We start from the raw sequence: 22,959 nt of genomic DNA, 5'->3' as shown, positions 1-22,959 counted from the left end.
AGTGTCTGTCTGCATCGAGAAAAAGGCCTTTCCAAGCTTTATTTGAAGTTCAGGAGCCCTGCGCACCCCACTGCACTGTGTGCAAACACCCCTGTCTCACTGTGGCCCGGAGTGGGGCTGGGTGTCCAACCCCAGAAGTGCCAGAGCGCCCACCCTCTGGGGCCGGGCAGGACTGAGGATGGCCGAGCCCTCCTGTGGGTCGAGGGAGGAGGGCCGTGTGGCCTGGCCCATGTAGAGCTCACTTCTGCCGGGGTGTGCTCAGGAGCCCCCACTGCAGCGCGAGGAGAGCCCGGGCCTGTGGCTGCAGCGGCTCAGCCGCCCTCTCGAAGCTCGCTCGCTCCCTGCAGAGCACGTCCAGGACGTCGGCTGGGGCCGCCTTCCCTGTGAACTTGCGCACAGACTCCTCTCTGTGGGGAGAGGGGCACTGTGGGGTTCAAGGGAACCCATGGGGTGAACCAGACGTGGTGGTAGAGACAGCCCAGGGACCGGCCCCCTGCCACCTGATGTCCAGATAAGTGCAGGGGAGACCCAGAGCACAAGTCAGCCCCATGCCAGCCTGCTGTGCAGCGAGGTGCCTGGGGAGGACACAGGTCCCCAAGACGCACTGGCTCAGGCCCTGCCCCGTGCTCCCCAGCCCCCCTCACCCACACGCGAGGGCCCAGCATGTTGGCTGGTACTCACGCCACCCTCAGGAAGGGGTTGTAAAGGAGTTCCTCCCCCAGGGTTGCGGGCACCGTGGGCACATCATCCTCATCCCTCTGCTGGAACGAGCACAGGCCCCAGTCACCGCCTTGTCTGGCAGCCCCAGGCAGCTTGGTTCCGTCACCTGCAGCCTGGGGGTTTGAGCCTAGGCCCTGAAGGTGGGCACTCAAGGGCCAGTCTGCAGGTGGCCCAGAGCCTACGATGGGTGAATGCCCCAGCCAAGCCAGGCCTGGTCACCCAGGCCAGTAGTCATGGCTGACACCCCACCCACACACACACACTCGGTGCTGTCCTGGCCCCAGCCCGCCCCACCCTCAACCTTGCCACCGAGAGTGGAGGAGCGGCCACACCTTGGCCCACGACAGCTTGGCCTTCACATGGTCGTTGTAAGGCTCCACTTTCTGTGCGAACTCGAGGTTGCCCAGTGTGTGCTCATGACCACAGAACACCTTCTGGAGAGACGAGGTGCTTGGGTGCACAGCAGTGCCATGGGCAGAGATGCTCCCCACCCCCTCGCCGGTCCACTTCTCGCCACAGCTGGCAAGAAGGCAGTCATCCTGAACCCTGGCATAGGCAGGTGCAGTGCGTGCTGCTTATATGGGAAGCCGGGCCCCCACAGCCATGAGAGGGCAAGGGGCAGACTGCTCACTGTCTCAGGGGGCAGGGTGCCCAGGGTCTCCACCAAGCTCTGGTACATCTGCTGAACTGTGCCCTCCAGGCGTGAGCCGCAGCCGGCCACGGACAGTGCATCCCCTGGGGAGTTGGGTGGGTCAGAGAGAGTGGAATGGGGCACGGGGAGGTGGGGCAGGTGGGTACAGGGCAGCCAGTACCCGAGAACACGGCGGGAGGGTCCAGACACTCCTCTTCCCACAGGAAGTAGCTCATGTGGCCCAAGGTGTGGCCGGGCGTCAGGAGGCAGCGCACGTGGATGGCCCCAAACTGTGGCAGAGGAGCAGGTGAGGAGGTTGGGCTCAGGCTCTCTCCCCGTCCCTCCCAGGCGAGCGCTCACCCGCAGCTCCTCGCCATGTGCCAGCCTGCGCGTCAGCGCACAGATGCGCTCGTCCGCACCCAACACCACCAGACCAGGCAGCAGCCTCGCCAGTTCCGCGTTGCCGCGAGCGTGGTCCCTGAGGATGGGTGAGAGTGGAATCACGTGGGGTTGGGGCTGGGTTGGAGTGAACCCGCCTGCCTCAGCCCTGCCCCTACGGCACTCACCAGTGGTGATGGGTTGTCAGCACAGTGGTCAGTGATACCCTCTCCCGGCCCACGATCTCCAGCAGCTGAAAGGGATGGGAGTTAGGGACATGCAGATGGCCCAGGTGGCTGCCTGCATTGGGGCACCAGGCCTGGGTGCACAGTGTCCCAGGCACGGGATGGTGGTAGGGGCAGTGGAGACCCAGCAGACAATTAGTGAGCACCCACTGCGTACAAAACAGGCACCAGGTGAAAAAGTCCAGAGATGGCTCTAACCTCAGAGAAGACCCAAATCAAGACACCCTAAACTCCAAATAACCAGAGACCAGAGAATAGGGGAGGGTCTGCCCCCAGCAGTGTTGTCCAGAGCCTCTACCGGCGGCCTAAGGTGCCTGGGCCCACAGCAGTGCCCCCGCTGCCTCAAACCTGCCCTCACCCTTTTGGGCACGGCCACGTCCACGGCCACAGCTTCCCGCGTGCGCTCCTCGATGACCAGGTACATGTAGTTGTCCTCAAGCACAGGGATGACTTTGACCTTCATGGCCGCAGAGCTCAGCCGCACAGCGCCTCCTGAGCCCCTTCCTCAGCGTGGGGCTGCCCTCTCCAGACCCTAGGCAGGGCTGTGCGCGGGAGGGGTCAGTTCCACACACACGCCAGAAAGGAGCCCCGCTGGCTGCTCCCGGACTGTCCCGAGGCCCGTCTGGAAGGCCAAGCTCCAGGTTCCAGATGACCTGCAGCTGCGAGGACCAGTCCCTCGCCGAGACGCCTCCCGCCGCAGGCTCCGCCCCCACGCCAGAAGCCCCGCCTATACAACCACGCCCCCTTCCGGTCCTGCCCCCAGTAGGACCGCTGCCCGAGTAGGCCCCGCCTGCTTCCCAGGCCCCGCCCCCCACGCCCTCCCGGCACAGCGCGACCCCGGGCCCGCCCCTCTCCGGACCCTGCCCCTCTGCGGATCCGGCCCTCAGCGCCGCTCCTCAGGCCCCCGCCCCAGACACCCTCCCGGCCCGGCCACCCCCTTCCCAAAGGTCCTCTCACCTCTGTGGGTTGCGCCAGCCGGTCGCGCGGACTCCCTGAAGGACAGCCGGACAGAGGCGGACCTCGGGCGCCAATCCCGGGGCTTGGACGGAGCGCGCCACTCACGCCGCCGCCGCCAACGGCCCGGGCCCGAGGGGCCCGCCCGCGGGGCCGGCCCGGAGCCTGCGCGCCGCGGGACCCGAGCCCGGCGCAGGGAGCACGCGTGCGCGGAGGGAGCGCGCGCACTCGTCCGGCCAGTCGCGTCCGGAGCTCTGGCCCCTACTCCGCGAAGCCCTCTTGGCACCGCGCTGAGCCAGTCTTCCCGAGTCCCCCGGCCCCGGGTTGGGATGTCTTCGGTCGGGCTGGGAGTGTAGGGAGGCTCCCGTTTGTTCGCCTGCTCGTCCCGGCGCTCAGCCTGGGGGCCTAATGAGTGTGGAACCCACATGATAAGGCAAAGCGCGCTGCCTGAGGATAACAGTGACAGGGGCGGCCGCTGGGCTCCCTGTGCGCTGTCCCACACCTCCCCAGCCTGGGCCTTCTGCGCACTCCTGATTCCATTCTCGCCCCTGAGATATGCTGGGGTGACCGTCTGAATTTCCCAGATAATGGAAAGGAAGCCGGAAAGGTGTCACCAACCACTGAACTGTTCTGCTTGCCCTCGTGGGCGGGGCACCGGGAGTCTCCTGGGAACGACAGAGGCCTTGGCAACACAAGCCACGGTGTTGCAGTAACAGGCCGGTAGTCGAGGCGACACTGGGCTTGGGGCAGCCTGCAGTCCCTTCTGTGTATGGAGCATGTGGCAGCCCCAGGGCCCCCTCCTCGGGCCACTGAGAATGTGAGTCCTCCCAGGACGCTGCTGCTTTTGGGGGTGTCCCCTGTTCCCTCACAGGCCAGGAGGGGTGTATGTACTCAGGAACCGAGCCTGATCCTGGCCACGGGAGAGCCTGCCCCAGCTCTGCCAGGCTGGGTGTGCGAGGGTGGAGGCCACAGCCCGGGCCTGAGACGAACCTTGGGGTTGAGTGGTGGTGCCTCCCTAGGTTCTGCCACGGGCCGAGGCCTGGCTGCCAGGAGTCCCTGGGGGTGCCCCAGCCTGGGCCACCAACCTTGGGACAGAGCTTCCCTCAGACCTAGAGGTGAGTGAGGAGCAGCGGCTGCAGGTGGGTGTGGGGCTTCTGGGTGCTGGCAGGAGGGAGGGCATCCCCAGGGCCTCACAGACTCCACCTCTCACCCTGACCAACCCCAGGTCTGCAAGGAGCTGGTCGACCTGCAGATCAAAAACCAGCACCTGCAGGAGCAGCACGATGCTGAAATCTTTGAGCTGAAGACTGAGGTGGGCACTGATGTGTGCCCAGGTGTGGCATCCCGAGGGCATGTGGGGGGGAGTACAGGTATGCCCCGAGTGACTATGTACACTTGCACAGTGTCTGTAGACACTCACACACCCCACCTGTCCTGTGTGTGCCGCGTCCCTGTGGATGCCCAGATGGACAATGACCTGGTCTCACGCAGGTCCTGTGGCTGAAGAGCCGCATGCTGGAGCTGGAACTGCAGGGAGCGCAGGCGGCCCCAGCAGAGGCTGATCCAAGGCACCACCCGGCCCTGGCACAGGAGCTTGGGCACAAGGCCGGGGGGCAGGGACACTCCTACCGTCGCAGACTCCAGGTCACCGGGAGTGCACAGTGGGAGGTGGGGGCGGGGGCTGCCTGGGTGGAAACTAAGCGGGTCCAGGGAGGAACAGTGAGGCCTAAACAGCTCTTCTGTGCAGGCACAGTCCACAGACTTCCTGACCCCCGAGAATAAGCAACAGGAGCTGGGGGATGGCACAGGTGTGCAGCCACCCAGCCTGAAGGTCTGTCAGGGTTTCTCTCAGCCTGGGGTGGAGGTGGGGCGGAACAGGGGACCTGGGGCTTGGGCTTTCATCCAGCCAGCCATCGTGTGCCCCACAGCTGCCGGCAGAGGCAAAGCGGGTGCAGGAGCAGCACGGGGCTCAGCAGAAGGCCCTGGAGACGTGTGTGTGAGTGGCTGCCTCCCTCATCTGGGACTGGAGGGCCCAGCGAGCCAGGGGGCTGTTCTCAAGGGGAAGAGGGGGTCACCCTTCCTGGGCCCGGCTGAGCCTCACACTCTGTCCACAGGGCAGCCCTGGGCCGGCAGCTGCAGGGAGCCTGGGAGGAGGCCAGGACAGCTGGGCAGCAACTGGCTGCACAAACCGTGGTGAGGCCCAGCCATACCTGCTTTGTAATCTGGCTCCGCAAAGTCCAGCTGTGGGACACAGACTCAGGGCCTCCTCCACCCCCAGGTGTTGTCTTCCTGCCGGGGCCAGCTCCACCAGGCTGAGGCAGAGAACGCCCGGCTGCAGCTGCAACTCAAGAAGCTGAACGAGGCGTATGCCATCCGACTGCAGCACTGCGCCCAAACCGTGGCCGTGAGCACCGAGGGATGGCCTCGTACTGGGTGGGAGGCCTCTGGGTCCTGGGGAGCCTGAGCCTGGCCTGACCGCGATCAACCACCTCTGAGACTCCTGGCCTTGTTGGAGAGACTTCAGGCCTACCCAGCACACTATCCTCAGACCAGCTCTAGGGAGGGAGTTAAGAGGGAGATTGGATCCGACCAAGCCCCGCCCTTCCCGGTCCTGGCCCCGCCTCCTCCAGGGATACGCAGATGGCGCAGGCCCGAAGCCCACAGCCGCAGCCCTTCGGACATTCCTGGAGACCACTCTGGAGGACATTAGGGCAGCTCATCACAGCCGTGAGCAGCAGCTAGCCCGGGCTGCCCGCTTCTACCGCAAGTGCCTGGCAGATCTGAGCCGGAGGCATGAGGAGCTGCTGACCGCCCACAGGTGGGCCCCTCCCTGAGACTGGCACCTGGGGGTGGACAGCCCCTCCCTGAGGCGGGCATCGGGGGGGCAGACGGCCCTGTGAGACCCGGTGTGGAGCTTAGTGTGCAGCAAATGCTGGTGAACCCTTTCAGAGCCCCGGGGACCCCCAGGGCTGCCTTTGGTGCGGCCCCCTCAGATGTGGCGCTGCTGCCCCTGAGCACAGTCACTGAATCCACCCACCAGACAGAGGACCAGGCCAGGATGGAGAAGCAGCTCCAGAAGCTCAAGGCCCAGGTGACCCCTCCCTGCTGCCCCCTAACCCACCCAAGGACCCCTTCCAGGCTCAGCCAAGCCCAAACCCTCAGGCCTTGGAGCAGCCTGCCCTGTTTAGCAACCCCTGCTCTTGTTCCTACAGAAGGGATCCAGTGAAGTCTCCCAGGGGGGCACATTAGAGCCACAGTGAGTACCTAGTGTGGGTGCTGGGGGGACCCATTTATTCTGGAAGCTAACTACAGGGGCAGTGTTCTGGTTGCTGCAGCAAACAAAGTGATCTAGCTGTGACTTCCAGTCTCGGCCTGCTTAGGAGACACTATCTCAGAAAACCAAGCGCCTGGAGTGAGGAGGGGTCCTGACAGGAGAGGGGCTAACCTTGAATGGGAGGGTCAGGGAGACGCCCCAAGGAATGGACATCTCGGCTGAGACTCAGGAGCCCCAGCTGTAGACCGCTGGGGGTGTGGACAGAAGAGGGCCCGACCCAGGACAAGGCAGGAGCAGCTGCCCGGTTACTTTCACAGCCTTTGTGCCTTCATGTTCCCAACATGAAGTCTCCTTACTGACACTGCAGTCACTGTCTAAGCTGGCCCGGTGGCTCAGCTTTCTGAGTGGCCAGTGGGGCCCCCACCCCCACCCCCTGCCATACAGAGCTGGCGCCAAGACTCAGGCAGGGCCATCCCAAACTTGCTCCCAGGAGGAACCTCAAGGACCGCAGAGCCCTGACTTGAGCAGGGTTGTTGATCAGCACTTGGGTCAACGAGCAGGGTTGTTGATCAGCACTTGGGTCAATGAGCAGGGTTATTGATCAGCACTTGGGTCAATGCCAGCTCTCATGCCCACCTCTCTGCCTCCCCTCAAGGGGCCTGGAAGCTGCGTCCTGGGCCCAGATCCACCAGAATCTACAGGAGTTCGCCCGTGGCACCCAGGTAGTGAGCAGAGCCTGGCCCGAGGCCCATCCTCACACTGAGCCTAGCTCATGGCTTGTGTCCCCCACGCCAGGCAGAGCTGGAGCGGGAGCGGGCACAGCTGCTGGTCCGCGCCACGATGGCAGAGGAGCAGCTTTCTGAGCTACAGGAGTATGTGGACCAGCACCTGGGAAGGTGGGCCTGGGATCCGGGGACCTCGGTTCCAGGCACTGGCAGCAGGGCTTGTCCACAACTAGGCAGGTGACTAACCTGGTTTCTCTGAGCAGGTACAAGCAGGAGATCCTGAGGCTGAGAAAGCTGGTGGGTACAGGGGACCCCTGGAAAGTGGGGGCCATACCTTCAGACAAGCCCCAGCACCCAAGGACCTGCAGCCACTAACTGGTCAACAGGCAAACCTGGAGCAGAACTCTTCATAGTCAGCCAGCATGGCGCTCTCCCCACAGCACCCCCTAGAAGATGACTTCACCCAGCCCTCCAGCCAACAAGCAGCAGGGTGGGGTCTTCCCTTGTGGTCCAGTGGCCAAGTCTCCACACTCCCAATGCAGGGCACCCTGGTTCAATGCCTGATCAAGGAACTAGATCCCACATGCCACAACTAGGAGTTCTCAAAACATCCCACTGCTGCAACTAAGACCCAGCATAACCAAATAAATATTAAAAAAAAAAAGAATCAAGGTGGAGCCCAGAGTCTTTATTGCGTGCAGTCAGCCATTCTGAGAATTGGGGGTTCCAAGTATGGAGGCAGAACTGGGCCCTGGCACAGCCTGCCCAGCGGGCCCACCTCTATGGATGTCATAGGCCCAGACTCGGTCCAGGCCCTCACCTACCACAGCCACAGGCTGCCAGGTAGGGAGGGGGAAGCGCCCAGACACCACGCGGGCTCCTGCAGGCAACTCTGCCTGCAGCTTGTCCTCCAGCAATGGGAGCTGTGGGAGAGAGGGGAGGGTGGCGTGGGCCAGGGGGACATGGCTCCCCCTAACAGCTCCTCCAGGTCCAGTGCCTACACTGGGGATGGCCTGGGCGTCCCATGGAGTCAGCAAACCCCAGACCTACCACACTAGGAGCCAGGAACACAGACACATTGTGGCAGTCCCTCAGGCTCACCTGCAGGAAAAGGAAGTCACCCCAGCTGGGAAAGAGGTTTGGTGGGCATGGAATCACCACAGCTTCCAAGGCCCAGCCCCAGCCTGCCAGGTGGTAAGAGGCACCCGGCGCTGTCAGCAGAGCGGCCATGCCAGAACTGGAAGCGTGGAGATCAGGCCTGGGGTCTGAGGGGATCCAGGGCTCCCTGGGTTACCTTCCAGAGGTCCTCACGGTGGTAGCGGACACTGCCAGCACAGCCTGCCCTCCAGGCACGCAGCCGCGCCAGTCCCACCAGCCAGGGGTTCAGCTCGTAGCCCACAGCGGGGCGGAGGCCGCACCTGTGGGCAGCCAGCACCTGTAGGCCCAGAGAGTCAGGACCAAGAGACGCGGAGGCGCGCTCACAGAAAAGGTTATAGCAAAGATGTCCCCAACACACACAGTCCTTACAATCCTGCCGTCCCCAGAGCCCAGGTCCACTGTCTTCCCAGGACGGCCTCGCAGCAACGACAACACGTGCTCCACCTGCCTGGCACTCGCGCCGACATACGGCACCTGGACGACGCGGAAGACGGGGCTGTGAGGGTGGGGCCCGCCTCCCAGGCCTCCTCTCTGGGCGAGGGCTGTCAGGTCCCACTTGAAGCGAGCTCCACCCCACAGCCCCGCCGGCCCGGCGCAGCAGCACCCTCCGCCTCACACCTGCGCTCAGCGACCCGCCCCAGCCCAGCCCACCCGGCCGGCGCAGGCCCGCCGCACCCCGGCCCCGCACCTGCAGGCGCAGCGGCACGCGGCGGAAGCCGGGCTGCAGCAGCAGCGCCCACACGGCGTAGACCGCCAGGCCCGAGCCCGCCGCCACCTGCAGCAGCTCCAACGGGCCCGGCCGCCGCTCGCGCAGCTCCGTCAGCGCCTCGGCCGGGTCGTCCTGCTCCATGGCTGTGGGGCACTGGCTTAGGGGCGTCCCGCCGCAGGGACCCTCCCCGGCTCAGGCCCAAGAGCCTCACACGCCAGCCCGGGCCAGAGACCGCCCCTCCCCGCCGCCCTCGGCCTGCACCGCGCAGCTCCTTCCTGCTCCCCGCCCGCCCGACCCGAGTCGCCGACGCCGGAAGGGGCGGGGCGATGGCCGCTCTGAGACGCCGGAAGTGGCCGGTCCTGTCGCGTCCCGCTTCCCCCGGGTCCCGGGCCCGTGTCGCGGGTTCCGGGGCGACGCTCAGGGGTTCTGGCCGCACAGCACGCGGCGCATAGCGCGCGTCCCTCAGTCGCGGACTGTTGCTGCAGACCCCAGTGCCGCGCGTCCCAGAGCGGGGGCCGCCCGCGGGAGGCAGTGCCGGGCCCTGGGGACTGGCGGCGGAGGCCCGTGCGGCCTGGGAAGGGCTCGCGCGGCTGAGGCGGCGACCAGCACACCCCGATCGCCCTCCGAGCCCAGGAGCAGTCTCGGGGGGGCCCGGGCCCTCCCACGGCTGAAGGCAAAGAGCCCGGGTGCGCGGGAAACGCCGGGTTCTGCAGGGGCGGGGGCCGGGGGTTGGTCTCCGCTGAGGGGCCGGCGAGGGGGTTGACAAGGAGAATTCAGCAGAACGGAGAAGACAGATGGCTGTCTCAGCGCGACGGGAGGGGAGGCGAATGCGAGGGGCCGGACCCTCTGGCAGCTGGCCCAGCCATGGGGGTGGGAGGAAGAGCCCCAGGAACTGGGGAGACCACCTCCCTTCTCCAGGAAGCATCACACACACAAAGAAAGATGGAGCTCCCAGAAGTGCCCTGGCAGAACTTGGGAACGGGAGAGGGAACTGGCAGGACAGAGCCAGGACCCCCTCCTGAGGCCAGAAGGCCTTGAGTGGTAGAAACTTGTCTGCACACAGGCTCCTCCTCCATCCATGGCCCGTCAGTAGGCCCAGCAGGGACGGACGCTGCTTCAGGCAACGTGGACCTGCCGGATACCACTGTCCGCCCGCACCCCCCCCCCCCAAGTGCAGACTGCTTCACACTGGGGCCCCGCTGCCACCAGCGTGGAAGACAGGTGTCCTTGTGCCCTGCTCCCGAGACCTGAGTACTGAAGAGGAGGAGGGCTGCTCCCACCTCCAACCCAGAATCTCGTGCCTCCTTCCTGGCTCCCACTGCCCCTCTCCAGAAAGGGCGACGTGCACTGGGCTTATACAGCATCCCATTCTTGCCTCTTTAGTTCCTCAAATTATTCCTGGTGCCTGGCACAGCACCTGACACCTAGAAGAAACTCAATAAAAGCTGGTCAAGTGAATGACAGCGCCTACCCAGACTCCCCCCTGAGCATATTCACAAGTCCTTCACTTTCACACCTGCATCTGCTCCTCACCTTTGGGCACCGGTGCACAACTCTGTAAGTACACGCACCCAGTGGTGCCCCAAAGGCATCTGCTCCCATAGCCCCAGCCCACATGCTCACCCACACCTTTCCCTTTGGCCACTTCCTGGAGAGCAGGCATGAAGCTCCTGGCCCAAGCCTTCCTGGTGCCTCCCAGAGCACCCTGGGCCTCCTTTGGTCCTGTTGCCACACCCACTCCTGCTCTTTCTGCTCCTCCTGAACTGGTTGCAAAGCTCACACTTTCTCTGGAGGAGGATGTGTGCATCAGAGGTGCTTCATCAGAGGCACTTCCTGGGGCAGGTGGGTAGAGGCCAGTGTCCAGCCGAGGGCCCACCCCAAGGCAGCTGCCCTACATTTTTATGACAGATGGTCCCAGAGGCAATCCACAGTGACCACTGGGTGTGGCTGTAGGCCTCTCTCCAAAGAAGAGGAGAGCTGGCCAGAGCATCATGCCAAGAGCCAAGGGTAAGGCACCCCTCAGGTCTGGAGGGGAAGCCCTCCTTGGCCAGGGCCTCTGCAGACAGAGAGGAGGAGGGGGCAGGAGACCACACCCCCCTCCTTCTCCTTTGGTCTTTACTGAGATACTCCCTGTTGGGGTTGGGGGGGGGGACAAGTATACAAGGGTCTGGTCGAGGAGAAAGATCCATGGGAGATCCAAATGTGGGGTGATCAGCATGTTGGTGGTATTTAAAGGCAGGAGGCTGGCCTTGCTCGGGATGTACTCGGAGAGGAGGTCTGGGGCCTGAGCCCCAAGCAATCTGGGGTTGCCAGTCTGAGTCTGGGGGAGCAAGAAGCTCCGCAAGGAGCCTTAAGAACAGCAGAGGTGGGAGGAACCCAGGGGCTCTTGCCCTCCAGGGTGACTGTACTCGCCCTCACAGTTCTCAGCAGTCCCCTCAGCAAGTGGCCCATCCGAGTGAAGAAGTATGTCCCCCCGGCACTGTAGCCTTAGACAGTCTGCCCCACGGAAACTCCAGAGCAGCCACTGGAGTGTCGCACTGTCTGCACAGGGCGTGGCCACACGAGGCACCTACACCAGCTGAGTCTGGCAGCAGGCGCCCCGAGGAACCTTGCTCCCTTCCTGCCGGCAGGATGGCAGGGCTGCTTCTCCAGTGAGGACTGCAAGGAAAGTTGTTTCTGGGGCTCAGCCCAGGAATCTCCCCAGATATGAGCTATGGGACTGGGTCAGCAGAGCCAGCTCGTTCCAGCTTCCGAAGTCCCCCATGCACAGCCCCCCACCCCCTTCTCTTTCCCCTACCCCCCGCCTGGCACTGGGGCCTTTTAGCCTCAGGGCCTTCAGCGTGGTCCACAGCGCGTGGTCCAAGGCAATGACAATTAGGCCACTGGGGAAAGGTGGTGGAAATGGTCCTTAAGAGACCCCATTGTGTACCCCCACCCACTGGAAATGGGCAACAAATAGGACCCCTGCAGGAGAGACCCCACAGCTGTGGGGGAAACACATCGGTGGGGCCTGGGGACAGAGGCCCATTCTTCCCCATGGGTGGGGTGGGGCCAGGGTGACCGCTGGGCTTGCGGCACACCACTTGGGGAAGTTGGCAGGTTGCCAAACCGCAGCCCTTTCCCTCAGGGTGGGAAGTGGGGTTGCCTGCCTGCCCACCTGAGACCTTGGGGGTTATGGCCCCTTTTCATTCCCACTCTGGTGGTAGAAGCACCTGGCATTGGGGCAGCAGACCGAGGGTCACATGAGAGGGGGTCCCTGCGTGCACCCCCAGCAGCAGCCCCTCGCCCGGGCATGGGCTGTGTGGCCGCGGTCTTGGGCTCTCTGAAGCAGGAGCTGTGTATCCCGAGGCTGTGGGAGGAGAGAACGGAGTGAGGCGGCCGGGGCTGGGGACCATATGCACACTGGCTCATCCATTCAGCGCTCTTATTGGTCATCGCTGTTACCTCAAAAGCAGGTGACGCTGTAATTCCATCTGCAGGCCACCCCCCACCCTCCCCAGCACCCTGCTCCCAGGCCTGTCAGTCCAGCACCACCTCGCAGGGGTGCAGGTGGTCAGCGTGGGCAGCCGCATAGGCACGGCTGAATTCCTGGAGGCGGGGAGCGCAGCCCAGCCAGGCCTCACCAAAGCGGTTCCAGCCCATGAAGAGGAAGGTGCCAGGGCCGGGGCGCACGCCGCAGTGCAGTGGGGTGCGAATGGAGGCCTGCCTGTGGCCCCCAGGGCCCCCCACCCGGAAAACCGGCAGCGTCTGGCGGAGGACGCGGGCAGCTGCCACAGTGATGACAGACTCCTGTAGCTCTGCGTCGTGGGCGACCCCGAGGATGGTTCCGTAGATCACTGTGGGGACACGTGTTGGCCAGTGGCCTCAGGGGAAGACAGGCCCCTGGCTCCTCCCCACCGCCCGCCCCGCAGCGGGGCACTCACCAAAGTCACTGGTGCACACGGCCAGGAGGAGCTCGGCATCACTGCAGGGTCTGCAGGCAGCTGACATGCAGGGCAGGTCAGGAGTGGAGCCCTGAGCCCTCCCCGAGCTGGACACTCCTGTGTCCAGGGCGAGGGCAAGCTCCCAGACCCCCCTCAGGGCCTGATGGCACCTGTGGTCTCAGATAACTTGTGTGCACACTCTGAAGACACCCTGCACTTGTAACACTAAAGGTTCGTGCGTGTGTGATGCACACACAGCCATGGGCCAGCACGCAGGCACAGGGCCCACAGGCCTGGAGCTGCAGGGCCAGGTGCCCGCCCATCTCCCATGCAGTACCAGCAGGCAGTAACTCCCTGTCTCCCAGAGCTGCTTCCTGGGCCCAAAGACACCAGCCCAGCCCACGGGGCAGGAGGTTATGATGGGTTCGGGGGTCAGGGGACAGAGCAGACACCGCCCTCATCCCCCGTGGGGTCAGGCTCCGACCTCCCTGAGAGCAAAGAGCTGGGCCTGGGGCCCTGCGGGGAGGCGGGGCTGCGTCTCCATGGTGACAGGCTCACAGTGGACTTCTGTTATACTGGGCTAGGGGAGGGGAGGGAGGTCACCGCTGGGCCAGGGAGCCCTGGACAGCTTTGGCCGTCATCCCCTCCCCCAGCCCTTCAGGACCGGGTGGCCCTGCCTGGTCTCCAGGCCCCTGCCTGGTCTCCAGGATTCTGCCCCCCGCCCCTCCCCACCTGCCCTGCCTGTGACAGGCCGCCTCCGTTTCTCCCCCGGTGCGGCGGGGAGGACAGTCAGGTCTCCACCCAGACCCGCACTCACTATCTGCTCCAAGGCTGCGGGCCTGCGGGGGCAGCTCCGGACGCCCGTCCTCCCGCAGCTGGAAGCGGAAGGAGGCCAAGCGGCGGCTGAGGTCGGGATGCGGGGTGGCCTGCAGGAAGAGGGCCCGGCGCTCGCGAGGACCCCAGCGCGCGCACCGGGCCCCGGCCGGGCCCTGGCCCTCGGCCAGCAGCAACTCTAGCGCGCCGCCCGTCCGCTCCACGAAGACTTGGGCGCCTGCGAAGGGCCGCGTCGGCCGCAGGCAGACGATGCCGGGCTGCGCGCTGGGCTCGGAGCCGCCCAGAGTGAGGCGCAGCGCCCCGGCCGGGTACAGCCACTCGATCTCGCCGTCCGAACAGGCCAGGGCGAGCTGTCCCACGCTGCCGGGCTCCTGGGTCAGGCCGCTGCGGACGGACAGGCGGCGCTGAGACGGGCGGCCGGCGTCCCCACCCGGTCAGCCCGTTCCCCCCGCACCCCGTCCCCGCAAGCACCAAGAGCCGCGTCCACTTGGTGGAGAACGAAACTGAGGCCCGGGGTTCAGAGACTGGGAGGCGAAGGTGGCAAAGGCAAGGGTTCGGCGCCGGGACGGAGCGCCCGAAAGGGCGGGCGACACATCTCCCAGCCCCCGCCTAAGAGGCTCACACAGCTCCGAGGGGTTGGCCCGTGGGGGCTTCCAGTGGGGCTCGTACCTGCCCCTCCAGCTGCAGCGGTCCTCCGAGTAGCCGGCGCGAGCGGCCGCGGCCAAGAGGCAGAAGCAAAGCGCGCGGAGAAGTGCAGGGGTCGGCATGGCTCGGGGGACGCGCGGGGGCGCGGCGGGAGCAGCCGGGGCCTTGGCCCCGGCCCCCGCGCAGCCCCGACCGCCCGCGCCGCCGGCCACGCACCGGGTAGGAGCCTGGGAGCGGCTTAGGCAGTGGGCGGGCCGAACGGCCAATCGCGCCGCGGGCCCAGAACTTTCCACCAATCGCAGCGGCGCTCTCGGGGTGGGCGGTTCGCCAGGGGCCCGGGAGGAGCCGGGGAGGGGGCTCCGCGGACGGGGAGTTCTGCGTCACCTCCTCAAGGTCCCCCTACTCCCCCCGCCCGCCTTCAGCCTCGCCCTGCACGGCCCCTGTCCTCCAGGCCTTCGGCGGCAGTGGTGCCCACTGGAACATCTGGGGTAGGGGGGCTTCATCTGGGGGGCTCTCTCTAAGAGTGGTACCTGGGCCTGCGGCCCCCATCTCTCCCCAGCCTGGCCCTGGTGACTCCCCACATCCAGGTGGGTAACCCCGCGATGCGGGCTCAGGCTCGGTGAAGCAGCAGGAGCAAGAACAGCCCTAGCCCCCGGAGTCAGGCCCTGGTAGGTCGGGCAAGCTAGAGCCGGGCACTCTTTTAGAGGAAACTCGCAGCCAGTGTCACTGTGGAGGCCAGCGCAGGAGGAGAGGCGGGGTGGTGATCAGCTGGGGATTGCAGAGACGGCCAGACAAAAGGGAGGGGCAGACAACCTTGGCAAAGGCCTGACGGTGTGGACCCAGCAGACAGGCCCCAAAGAGCCTGGTGAAACGCCGGGGTCGGATTACAGAGGCCTTAGGCCCAAACCCAGGACTGCAGCCTCAGTACTGGACCGCTTGGGGTCCCTGAGAGCTTTGGCTGACAAAGACCCTCTGCCATCTCTGGGTGTAAGGTCCCCCCGGCCCAGCCTCCTGCTGCCCTGGGCCAGAAGTCCACCCTGACAGATGAGGCAGACGGCGCCAATGGGAAGGCGGCATTGGAGCTGTTGCCAGGCCGAGCAGACCACCGCCTCCTCTCCGGCCCCACAGCCCTTCCAGGTCAATGAAAAGGCAGGCACACACAGGGCTCAAGGGCTCAGTTGCCCCTGGCTCTAGGCAAGGCGGGTTGGAAAGTGAAAGTGTTAGTCACTCATGTCCGACTCTTTGTGACCCCATGGACTGTAGCCCACAAGGCTCCTCTGTCCATGGGATTCTCCAGGCAAGAATACTGGGATGGATTGCCACACCCTCCTCCAGGGAAGCTTCTCGACCCAGGGATGGAACCCAAGTCTCTTATGTCTCCTGAACTGGCAGGTGGTGGGTTCTTTACCACTAGCACCACCTGGGAAGCCTCTCAGTGAAGTAAGCCAGTCACAAAATATGAGTCTACTCACATGAAGTACCTAAAACAGTCAAATTCATAGTGAAAAAGTAGAATGGAGGTTGCTTGGGGCAAGGCAATGGGGGACTGGTGCTTAATGGGGACAGGGTGTTCATCTGGGAGGAATAGAGTGTTCTGGGGGTGATGGTGGTGACAGTGGCTTGACACACACACTCGACGCCCCAGTGCACTTGGAAATGCTGAAGATGCTAAGCTTTATGTGTATTTTACCCAACTACGAATTTAGAAAGGGGCGCACAGGGCAAAAAAGATTTTCATGACCCAGATAACCACGATGGTGTGATCACTGACCTAGAGCCAGACATCCTGGAATGTGAAGTCAAGTGGGCATTAAGAAGCATCACTACGAACAAAGCTAGTGGAGGTGATGGAATTCCAGTTGAGCTATTTTAAATCCTAAAAGATGATGCTGTGAAAGTGCTGCACTCAGTATCCCAGCAAGTTTGGAAAACTCAGCAGTGGCCACAGGACTGGAAAAGGTCAGTTTTCATTCCAGTCCCAAAGAAGGGCAATGCCAAAGAATGCTCAAACTACCACACAACTGCACTTATCTCACACGCTAGTAAAGTAATGCTCAAAATTCTCCAAGCCAGGCTTCAACAATACGTAACTATGAGCTTCCAGATGTTCAGACTGGATTTAGAAAAGGCAGAGGAACCAGAGATCAAATTGCCAGCATTCATGGACTATGTCAAAGCCTTTGACTGTGTGGATCACAACAAACCGGAAAATTCTTAAAGAGATGGGAACACCAGACCATCTTACTTGCCTCCTGAGAAATCTGTATGCAGGTCAAGAAACAACAGAACTGGACATGGAACAACAGACTGGTTCCAAATTGGGAAAGGAGCATGTCAAGGCTGTATATTGTCACCCTGCTTATTTAACTTATATGCAGAGTACATCATGGGAAATGCCAGGCTGGATGAAGCACAAGGTGGAATCAAGATTGCTGGGAGAAATATCAATAACCTCAGATACACAGATGATACCACCCTTATGGCAGAAAGTGAAGAAGAAATAAAGGGTCTCTTGGTGAAAGTGAAAGAGGAGAGTGAAAAAGTTGGCTTAAAGCTCAACATTCAAAAAACTAAGATCATGGCATCCGGTCCCATCACTTCATGGCAAATAGATGGGGAAACAATGGAAACAGTGACAGACTTTATTTTATTTTCTTGGGCTTCAAAATCACTGTAGATGGTGACTGCAGCCATGAAATTAAACGACGCTTGCTCCTTGGAAAAAAAAGCTCCTTGGAATTAAAAAGTGGACATATTACTTTGCCATCAAAGGTCCGTCTAGTCAGGGCTATGGTTTTTCCAGTAGTCATGCATGGATGTGAGAGTTGGACTATAAAGGAAGCTGAGCGCAGAAGAATTGATGCTTTTGAACTGTAGTGTTGAAGACTCTTGAGAGTCCCTTGGACTGCAAGCGGATCCAACCAGTCCATCCTAAAGGAGATCAGTCCTGAATATTCACTGGAAGGGCTGATGCTGAAGCTGAAACTCCAATACTTTGGCCATCTGATGCGAAAAGATGACTCATTGGAAAAGACCCTGATGTTGGGAAAGATTGAGGGCAGGAGGAGAAGGGGACGACAGAGGATGAGATGGTTGGATGGCATCACCAACTCGATGGACATGAGTTTGAGTAAACTCTGGGAGTTGGTGATGGACAGGGAAGCCTGGTGTGCTGCAGTCCATGGGGTTGCAGAGAGTCGGACAGGACTGAGCGACTGAACTGAGCTGAGCACAGGGTGTGCCACTGAGCACATAGAAGGCAAAGAAGTCTCCAGTGGGAGAAAGGGAGCGGGAATCCCGGTCGGTCGCCTTTGCTGAGACCTAGGTTCAGTTCTGGAGGGACTCCCAGGGCCCTGGACCGCCCTTGCCCAGGCTGGCGAAGCTGACAGCGGGCTTCAGGCGCCCTCCAGTGTCAGTGTGGGGATTTGCTTCAGACCCTCCTTCCGCCGGCTAGGGGCCCTGGCTCCCCACCCTCCCCGTCGGCCCCCTCCCACCCTCTGAGAATGGGACAGTGTCCCTGGGTTCCTGGGAGGGGTTCCTAAAGAGTGACCTGGTCTGGCAAGGGCACAAGCCTGGCCCTGAGGTGGCCCCCCCCGATAGCAGGCTTCCCCTTCCTCCTGCCTAGCTGGTTCTCCAAGGGCTGGGTGGTGGCACTGTCACCTGCGGAAGAAGACCCCGCAGGCTGCCTCTGCTCACAGCTCCTGGCCCTGCAGCCTGTGAGGGGTGCTTCTCTGAAGCACCCAGTGCGGTTAGCCATCAGAGGTCTGCTGCCCACATCAAGAAGCCCAGAAGGCTGTGGGTGCAGAAAAAGACGTGCTCGGTAAACACCCAGAGAGTGAGTGTGTGGACGGACGAATGACACCCCAAATCTCAGGTAACTCCCCCAACGCTGTGTTCCATTGGAGGCTTTTGCGTGTCCCCCTAGCTCCAGACCCTGCAGTGCTCTGACCCTCCAAAATGGGCCTTTCTCCACTTCCCACTCAAAGCCCAGGTCCTGGCTGGGGATGAGCAGATGGTGGAACCAGGAGCAGTCTCAGGTGGGCCATGCCCTCTGGCAAGGGGGCAGCCCCGCAGGGTGCAGGGCACAGGTGAGGAGCACGCAAGATCGGGGTGGGACTGGGCCGTCCAGGGCCTGTGGGAGCCACACAAAGCCCACGCAGAGTCAGTGGGCATGGACGGATAGGAACAATGGCCCAGGTCTGGTTGGCGCCCAGGGCAAACCAGGAACAGGAAGCTGGCCAGTGGGAGGCGGGAACTGGCTTCAAGGGGTCAGCTAGCCGAGCTCCTGAGGAAATGGTGGGAAATCCCAGAGGGGTCAAGTTCCCCCAGCTGCCGAGACGTCTCATTTGGGCTCCCGTTTCAGCAAAATCGAGGAGAGGGAGAGACGTGGGCTGAGCAGAGGCCAGCTGAGCCTGTGGGCATCCAGACCCCCGCAGCCAGGACCTCCTGAAGGTGTGCTCCAGCTGACCTGGGGCAGGGCGCCGTCACCCTTGGAGGGGCTGGGGGCTGGAGACACCAAGATGGTTCCCACAACTGAGAGCCACGTGGTGCCAGGAAGCTGCCACCCAGTGGCACACTCCAGGGGTGCCCACCATCAACACTGGCCTGGAAGGCTCCTGGCCAGCCTGACCTAGGGAGCCCCAGGGTGCTGGAGGGACCAGCCCTCCCAGAAACCCCTTCAGGGAGCCAGTCACATCTGTCAGCTCTCGCGGGAAGCCTAAACAACCTCTGGTTCCCCTTCACCTGCACAGCCCCCACCCTGCTCCCAGGTGGACTCTGGCCTGGCCCACCTATGAGCCTGTACCTTAGGACACATGGCAATTTTCCTCCCTTGACGAGAAGTCCACTGCCTCCCTCCCGCCGCCCCACATACACCTTGCATCTTCAGGAGCCAAAAATGCAGCTGCAGATTGATTTGCAGCTGAGCTAAAAATAACCGCCAGGCTCCAGCCAGGGCCCGGGAAAATATCCCATTGCTAGGAGACAACGTTACTGGGAAACCGCCATTGCTAGGCAACAGGGTTGCTTGGTGACAGCTGGGCCCTGAGTCATACTCAGCCCTGGCCACTCCACCCCCCGCACCCCCTCCCCTGCCTTGGTGAGTCGGGCCTGGGTCCCAGGAGGAGGGAAGGCAGGGAGCAAAAGCTGGAGGCAGCAGAGGCCTGCACCCACCGCCCGCCACCTCCCACAGCTGCCAGGGCCGCCCCACGCTGTGAGGTTCTCACTTCCCTGGGCTCCCATTGGGCTTCAGAGTGCTGAGGACCGCCAAACACACCTGTGGCCTCCCCACGCCACGTTGTCCCCCCCACAGGCCCTCTCAGGGGGGCCCCTGCCTCTGGGTGGGGAGCAGGGGCAGTGGGAGCACAGTGTCCATCCTCCCTGTGGGTCCAGGGCAGCCTGACCTCTGGGGAGCATGGGACTGTCCCGACCCGCGCTACACCAGGATATCCAGGGCGACCCCTTGGGCCCCAGACTCACTTTCCAAGAGGGGACCTGCTTGTCTGAGGCCCCACCCCGGGAGGGCGGACCTGAGCCCAGGTTTGTGATCCCTGAGCACACACTTCACCCCAAGGAAAGGCCGTTCCTTCCCCGTGAGGAGGTCGGGCCTGCAGAGCCCTGAGGTAAGCAGCTCCTCCGCTCCCCGATGTGTCTGCGGCTCCCTCTCAGGGCACAGTGTGCCAAAGGCCTTTCGTCCTCACCCCCTCATGCTCCAGAGCTGGAGACCCCCAGCTGCCTGGGCTAGGGAGACTCTCTGTGCCCAGGCATCAAGACGAGGGGAGCTCCAGGTGAGGGGTGCCCCAAGTGAGTGCAGGGGTGTTTTAGGTGATGTGGTGATTAGGTGAGGGGTGTCCCAGGTGAGGGGAGCTCCAGGGGAGGGGAGCCCTAGGTGATGGGAGCTCCAGGGGAGGGGAGCTCCAGGTGAGGGGAGCCCCAGGTGAGGGATGCTCCAGGTGAGAGGCACTCTGGGTGAGGGAAGCTCCAGGGGAGGGGAGCTCCAGGGGAGGGGAGCTCCAGGGGAGGGGTGCTCCAAGTGAGGGGAGCCCCAGGTGAGGGGAGCTCCAGGTGAGGAGAGCCCCAGGTGAGGGGTGCTCCAGGTGAGGGGAGCTCCAGGGGAGGGGAGCCCCAGGTGAGGGGAGCTCCAGGGGAGGGGTGCTCCAAGTGAGGGGAGCCCCAGGTGAGGGGAGCTCCAGGGGAGGGGAGACCCAGGGAAGGGGAGCCCCGGGGAGGGGAGCTCCAGGGGAGGGGTGCTCCAAGTGAGGGGAGCCCCAGGTGAGGGGAGTCCCAGGTGTTGGCACAGCCTGCTCTCTGCCTGGGCCCTGGCACCTGCTGAGGGGCGAGAGGCCCGCAAAGTGCAAAGTGAAGCCCTGCCTCTCAGTCAGGGCAGTGTGCACACCGGGTCGGGGTCTGGGCTGCCCCACTGCCCTCTGCCCACCTGGGCTGAGCCCACGTGGAGGTGACAGGCTGGGTCAGACAGCACTCCCCAGTCACCTCAGGTCTCACGCACCCCCACCCACCCCACCAGTCCTCCTCCTTTGGTCAGGGTCAGCAGGATGGGGGCACCAGTCTCCACCACACACAGAGGTGTCCTCACCCCGCCAGCACCCACACAGCTGCCGGCACCGCCCAGGCCAGCGCGGAGGGCCAGCCTGCCCCCTCCCGCTGCCCCGCCTCACACCAGTCCCCCTGGGTCTGCTTCCTGTCAAAATGTTGCTGACAACAGCTGGTTTCGTTTTCTATTAAGGCTCTCAGGGGGCTGCCTCTCTGCCCTGAGGCTCTTTCCCTGGTGCAAAGACCCCGCTTTGCTCTCCCCACACCTGGTCCCTCTGCTGTCTCCCAGGAGGTCCCAAGGTGGGCAGTATGAGCCTCGGTCCTCCACCCCGAGCCTGCTGGGAGGCCTGGCGTCCCCAGGGGCCCAGACAGAGCCTTCCGCATCCTCCCGCCCCGCCCCGTCCCACCCTCTCTCCAGGCCTATTCCAGAAGGAACGTGCCTCAGGACCTTTGCACACCCCTTCCTGAACAACTTCCTTTGCCCTCTCTCCCTTGGGGGACTCAGTTTAGTGTCCTGTCCGCAGGAGCCCCACCACCACCACCACCCTCGGAGGCCTCCATCACGTGTCCCTCTTGAACCTCCATCGCGCTCGTCTCTCTCCAAAATGATCTACTGGTCACTTGTTTCTCTGCTCTGCGGGTGCGCAACTGTGTCCCCCGCTGAGGGAGGTTCCAGGGCCTGGTACCCACAGGTGCGCGGAGGATGTGATGGCCGGGCGGTGAAGGGGGCCCGGCCTTCCGCTCCGCAGGAGGGGCCGGAAGGGGGAGAGTCGGACCGCTGGCGCCCAAGGGCTCGATCCTCTGGGGCCCGCTGGATTCGGGGTCCCCGCCACTCCTCCGAGGCAGGGCTCGCTCTAGCCTGGCTCTCCGTTCGCGGGCCTGGACCTTCCTTCGCCTCCCTCCTGCCCTCGCCGGCCCTCCTCTCCGCTCCCCGCCCCGCGCGCGCCGGGTTTGTTATTGTGCGGGCGCCCGTGGCAAGGGGGAGCGGGGGCGCGTGCCGGGCCGGCGCGTGGCCGTGGGCGTCGCGGCGGGAGCGCGCTGTGCGCGCGGGAGGGCGCGGCGGGGCGGGGCGGGGCTCGGCATCCTCAGCACCCCCGCCCGGGCTCGCCAGCCCGGATTGGCTACCGGCGCCGGGAGCGCGCGAGGGAGCGGCGCGTAAGGCCGGGCTGGGGGCGCGCGCGGCGCCGCCGGCGGCCGCGGAGGAGCGCGGGGAGGAGGGCGGAGGAGGAGCGCGGGGAGGAGGGCGAGGGGAGGGAGGAGGCGCCCGCCCGACTCCCTGCAAAGCGGCCTTATTTATCTGGGCACAGCCATAGCCTCCCCGGTGGGAGGCTCGGGGCGGCCGATCCTCTCCCACCGGGGAGCTCCTCTCGGGGGGCAGCGGAGGGGCCCGGCCAGGCCGGACGCGGGGCGCGGGGCGCGGCCGGGCCCTGCCTGCCAGGCCAGCACCTCGGTCGCCTCCCTGCCTCGCCGGTGCCCATGCCGGGCTCCCCATGACGGGAGGACGCCCGGTGGACAGCGTGGCATGAGCCAGGAGCCCGGGCCGAGGTAAGGTGTGTGTGCCGGGCCAGGCTACAAGGCGGGGAGGGGGCAGGCCACAACACTGGGGAGGGGGCAGGCCACAACACCGCGGAGGCCACAATGAGCAGGAGGCTGGGAGGGGTCTTGGGACAGCGCCGCCGCTGCCCCCCCGAGGGCTTACGTAACCGCAGCCCCTTCCCTGGCAGCTGCAGCTGGGCCTCCAGCCCTGCCAGACCTTCCCCCAGCCCTTCACCCCAGCGGCTGCCTGGTTGAGGCCCGATCCCCATGGCAACTGGACCAAGGCTGTGGGTCGGTGCCACCGTGCTGTTCCCCCATGGACCCCGAATTACAGGCCCCCAGCTGGGCTGCCTGGGTGAGCTCCTGGACCCCACAGCACTCAGGACTCCTCACCCCAGCACCATGAGCCCCTATGCCTGGAGACAGGTGTTAGATACAGTTACACTCCAGGAGGAGCTTGTGAACGCGAGGCCCAGTCTCTGACCTGCCCCTGGACACCTGAGCCCGGCCCTGCATGGAGCTGCCACAGTGGGAGGTCGAGGGGAAGGGAGGGCGCTGGCCACGTGTGCTCTGGAGGAGGGGCCGGGCACTGGCCAAGGCTGGAGGGCCCCAGAAGCAGAGCTGGGTACCCTGAAACTTGCTGGGGGAGGGTCTGTCCTTCTGGGGGGTTGAGTGGGT

General features: G+C 64.0%; 4 protein-coding genes across 11 annotated transcripts; 1 reads left to right on the top strand and 3 right to left on the bottom strand.

Moving 5' to 3' along the window:
* Positions 1-4: 4 nt before the first annotated feature.
* On the bottom strand, positions 5-3,076 carry HAGHL (hydroxyacylglutathione hydrolase like). Of its 5 annotated transcripts, none has more exons than XM_055561501.1 (9): positions 2,932-3,076; positions 2,333-2,516; positions 1,918-1,982; positions 1,712-1,829; positions 1,533-1,641; positions 1,352-1,455; positions 1,053-1,154; positions 682-761; positions 5-407 (listed from the first exon to the last, which is right to left on the bottom strand). In XM_055561501.1, exons 2-9 carry the CDS (start codon positions 2,435-2,437, stop codon positions 239-241), a joined length of 852 nt encoding a protein of 283 aa, XP_055417476.1. In that variant the 5' UTR covers positions 2,438-2,516; positions 2,932-3,076; the 3' UTR covers positions 5-238. The 5 variants fall into 5 exon arrangements, with proteins under 5 accessions (XP_055417476.1, XP_055417479.1, XP_055417478.1 ...); XM_055561504.1 differs by having other exon boundaries at positions 682-758; positions 2,932-3,066; XM_055561503.1 differs by having other exon boundaries at positions 1,053-1,151; positions 2,932-3,066.
* Positions 3,077-3,439: 363 nt separating this feature from the next.
* Positions 3,440-7,326, top strand: CCDC78 (coiled-coil domain containing 78). Of its 4 annotated transcripts, none has more exons than XM_055561498.1 (14): positions 3,440-3,745; positions 3,948-4,043; positions 4,154-4,240; positions 4,420-4,572; positions 4,676-4,759; positions 4,857-4,924; positions 5,043-5,121; positions 5,207-5,332; positions 5,559-5,746; positions 5,878-6,019; positions 6,141-6,184; positions 6,858-6,924; positions 7,002-7,098; positions 7,191-7,326. In XM_055561498.1, exons 1-14 carry the CDS (start codon positions 3,698-3,700, stop codon positions 7,208-7,210), a joined length of 1,299 nt encoding a protein of 432 aa, XP_055417473.1. In that variant the 5' UTR covers positions 3,440-3,697; the 3' UTR covers positions 7,211-7,326. The 4 variants fall into 4 exon arrangements, with proteins under 4 accessions (XP_055417473.1, XP_055417472.1, XP_055417475.1 ...); XM_055561497.1 differs by having other exon boundaries at positions 6,998-7,098; XM_055561499.1 differs by lacking the exon at positions 3,440-3,745 and having other exon boundaries at positions 3,764-4,043; positions 4,154-4,298; positions 6,998-7,098.
* Positions 6,098-9,069, bottom strand: ANTKMT (adenine nucleotide translocase lysine methyltransferase). The gene is made up of 5 exons (XM_055561506.1): positions 8,774-9,069; positions 8,455-8,559; positions 8,222-8,362; positions 7,978-8,028; positions 6,098-7,850 (listed from the first exon to the last, which is right to left on the bottom strand). Exons 1-5 carry the CDS (start codon positions 8,933-8,935, stop codon positions 7,629-7,631), a joined length of 681 nt encoding a protein of 226 aa, XP_055417481.1. The 5' UTR covers positions 8,936-9,069; the 3' UTR covers positions 6,098-7,628.
* Positions 9,070-11,617: 2,548 nt separating this feature from the next.
* METRN (meteorin, glial cell differentiation regulator) lies at positions 11,618-14,454 on the bottom strand. Its single transcript, XM_055561654.1, has 4 exons — positions 14,221-14,454; positions 13,535-13,935; positions 12,718-12,777; positions 11,618-12,630 (listed from the first exon to the last, which is right to left on the bottom strand). Exons 1-4 carry the CDS (start codon positions 14,316-14,318, stop codon positions 12,314-12,316), a joined length of 876 nt encoding a protein of 291 aa, XP_055417629.1. The 5' UTR covers positions 14,319-14,454; the 3' UTR covers positions 11,618-12,313.
* Between the last annotated feature and the right edge of the window lie 8,505 nt (positions 14,455-22,959).

The sequence above is a fragment of the Bubalus kerabau genome, chromosome 23 (genome assembly GCF_029407905.1).
Source record: "Bubalus kerabau isolate K-KA32 ecotype Philippines breed swamp buffalo chromosome 23, PCC_UOA_SB_1v2, whole genome shotgun sequence".
Taxonomy (NCBI): domain Eukaryota; kingdom Metazoa; phylum Chordata; class Mammalia; order Artiodactyla; family Bovidae; genus Bubalus; species Bubalus kerabau.
This window is presented reverse-complemented; position numbering and strand designations above follow the sequence as displayed.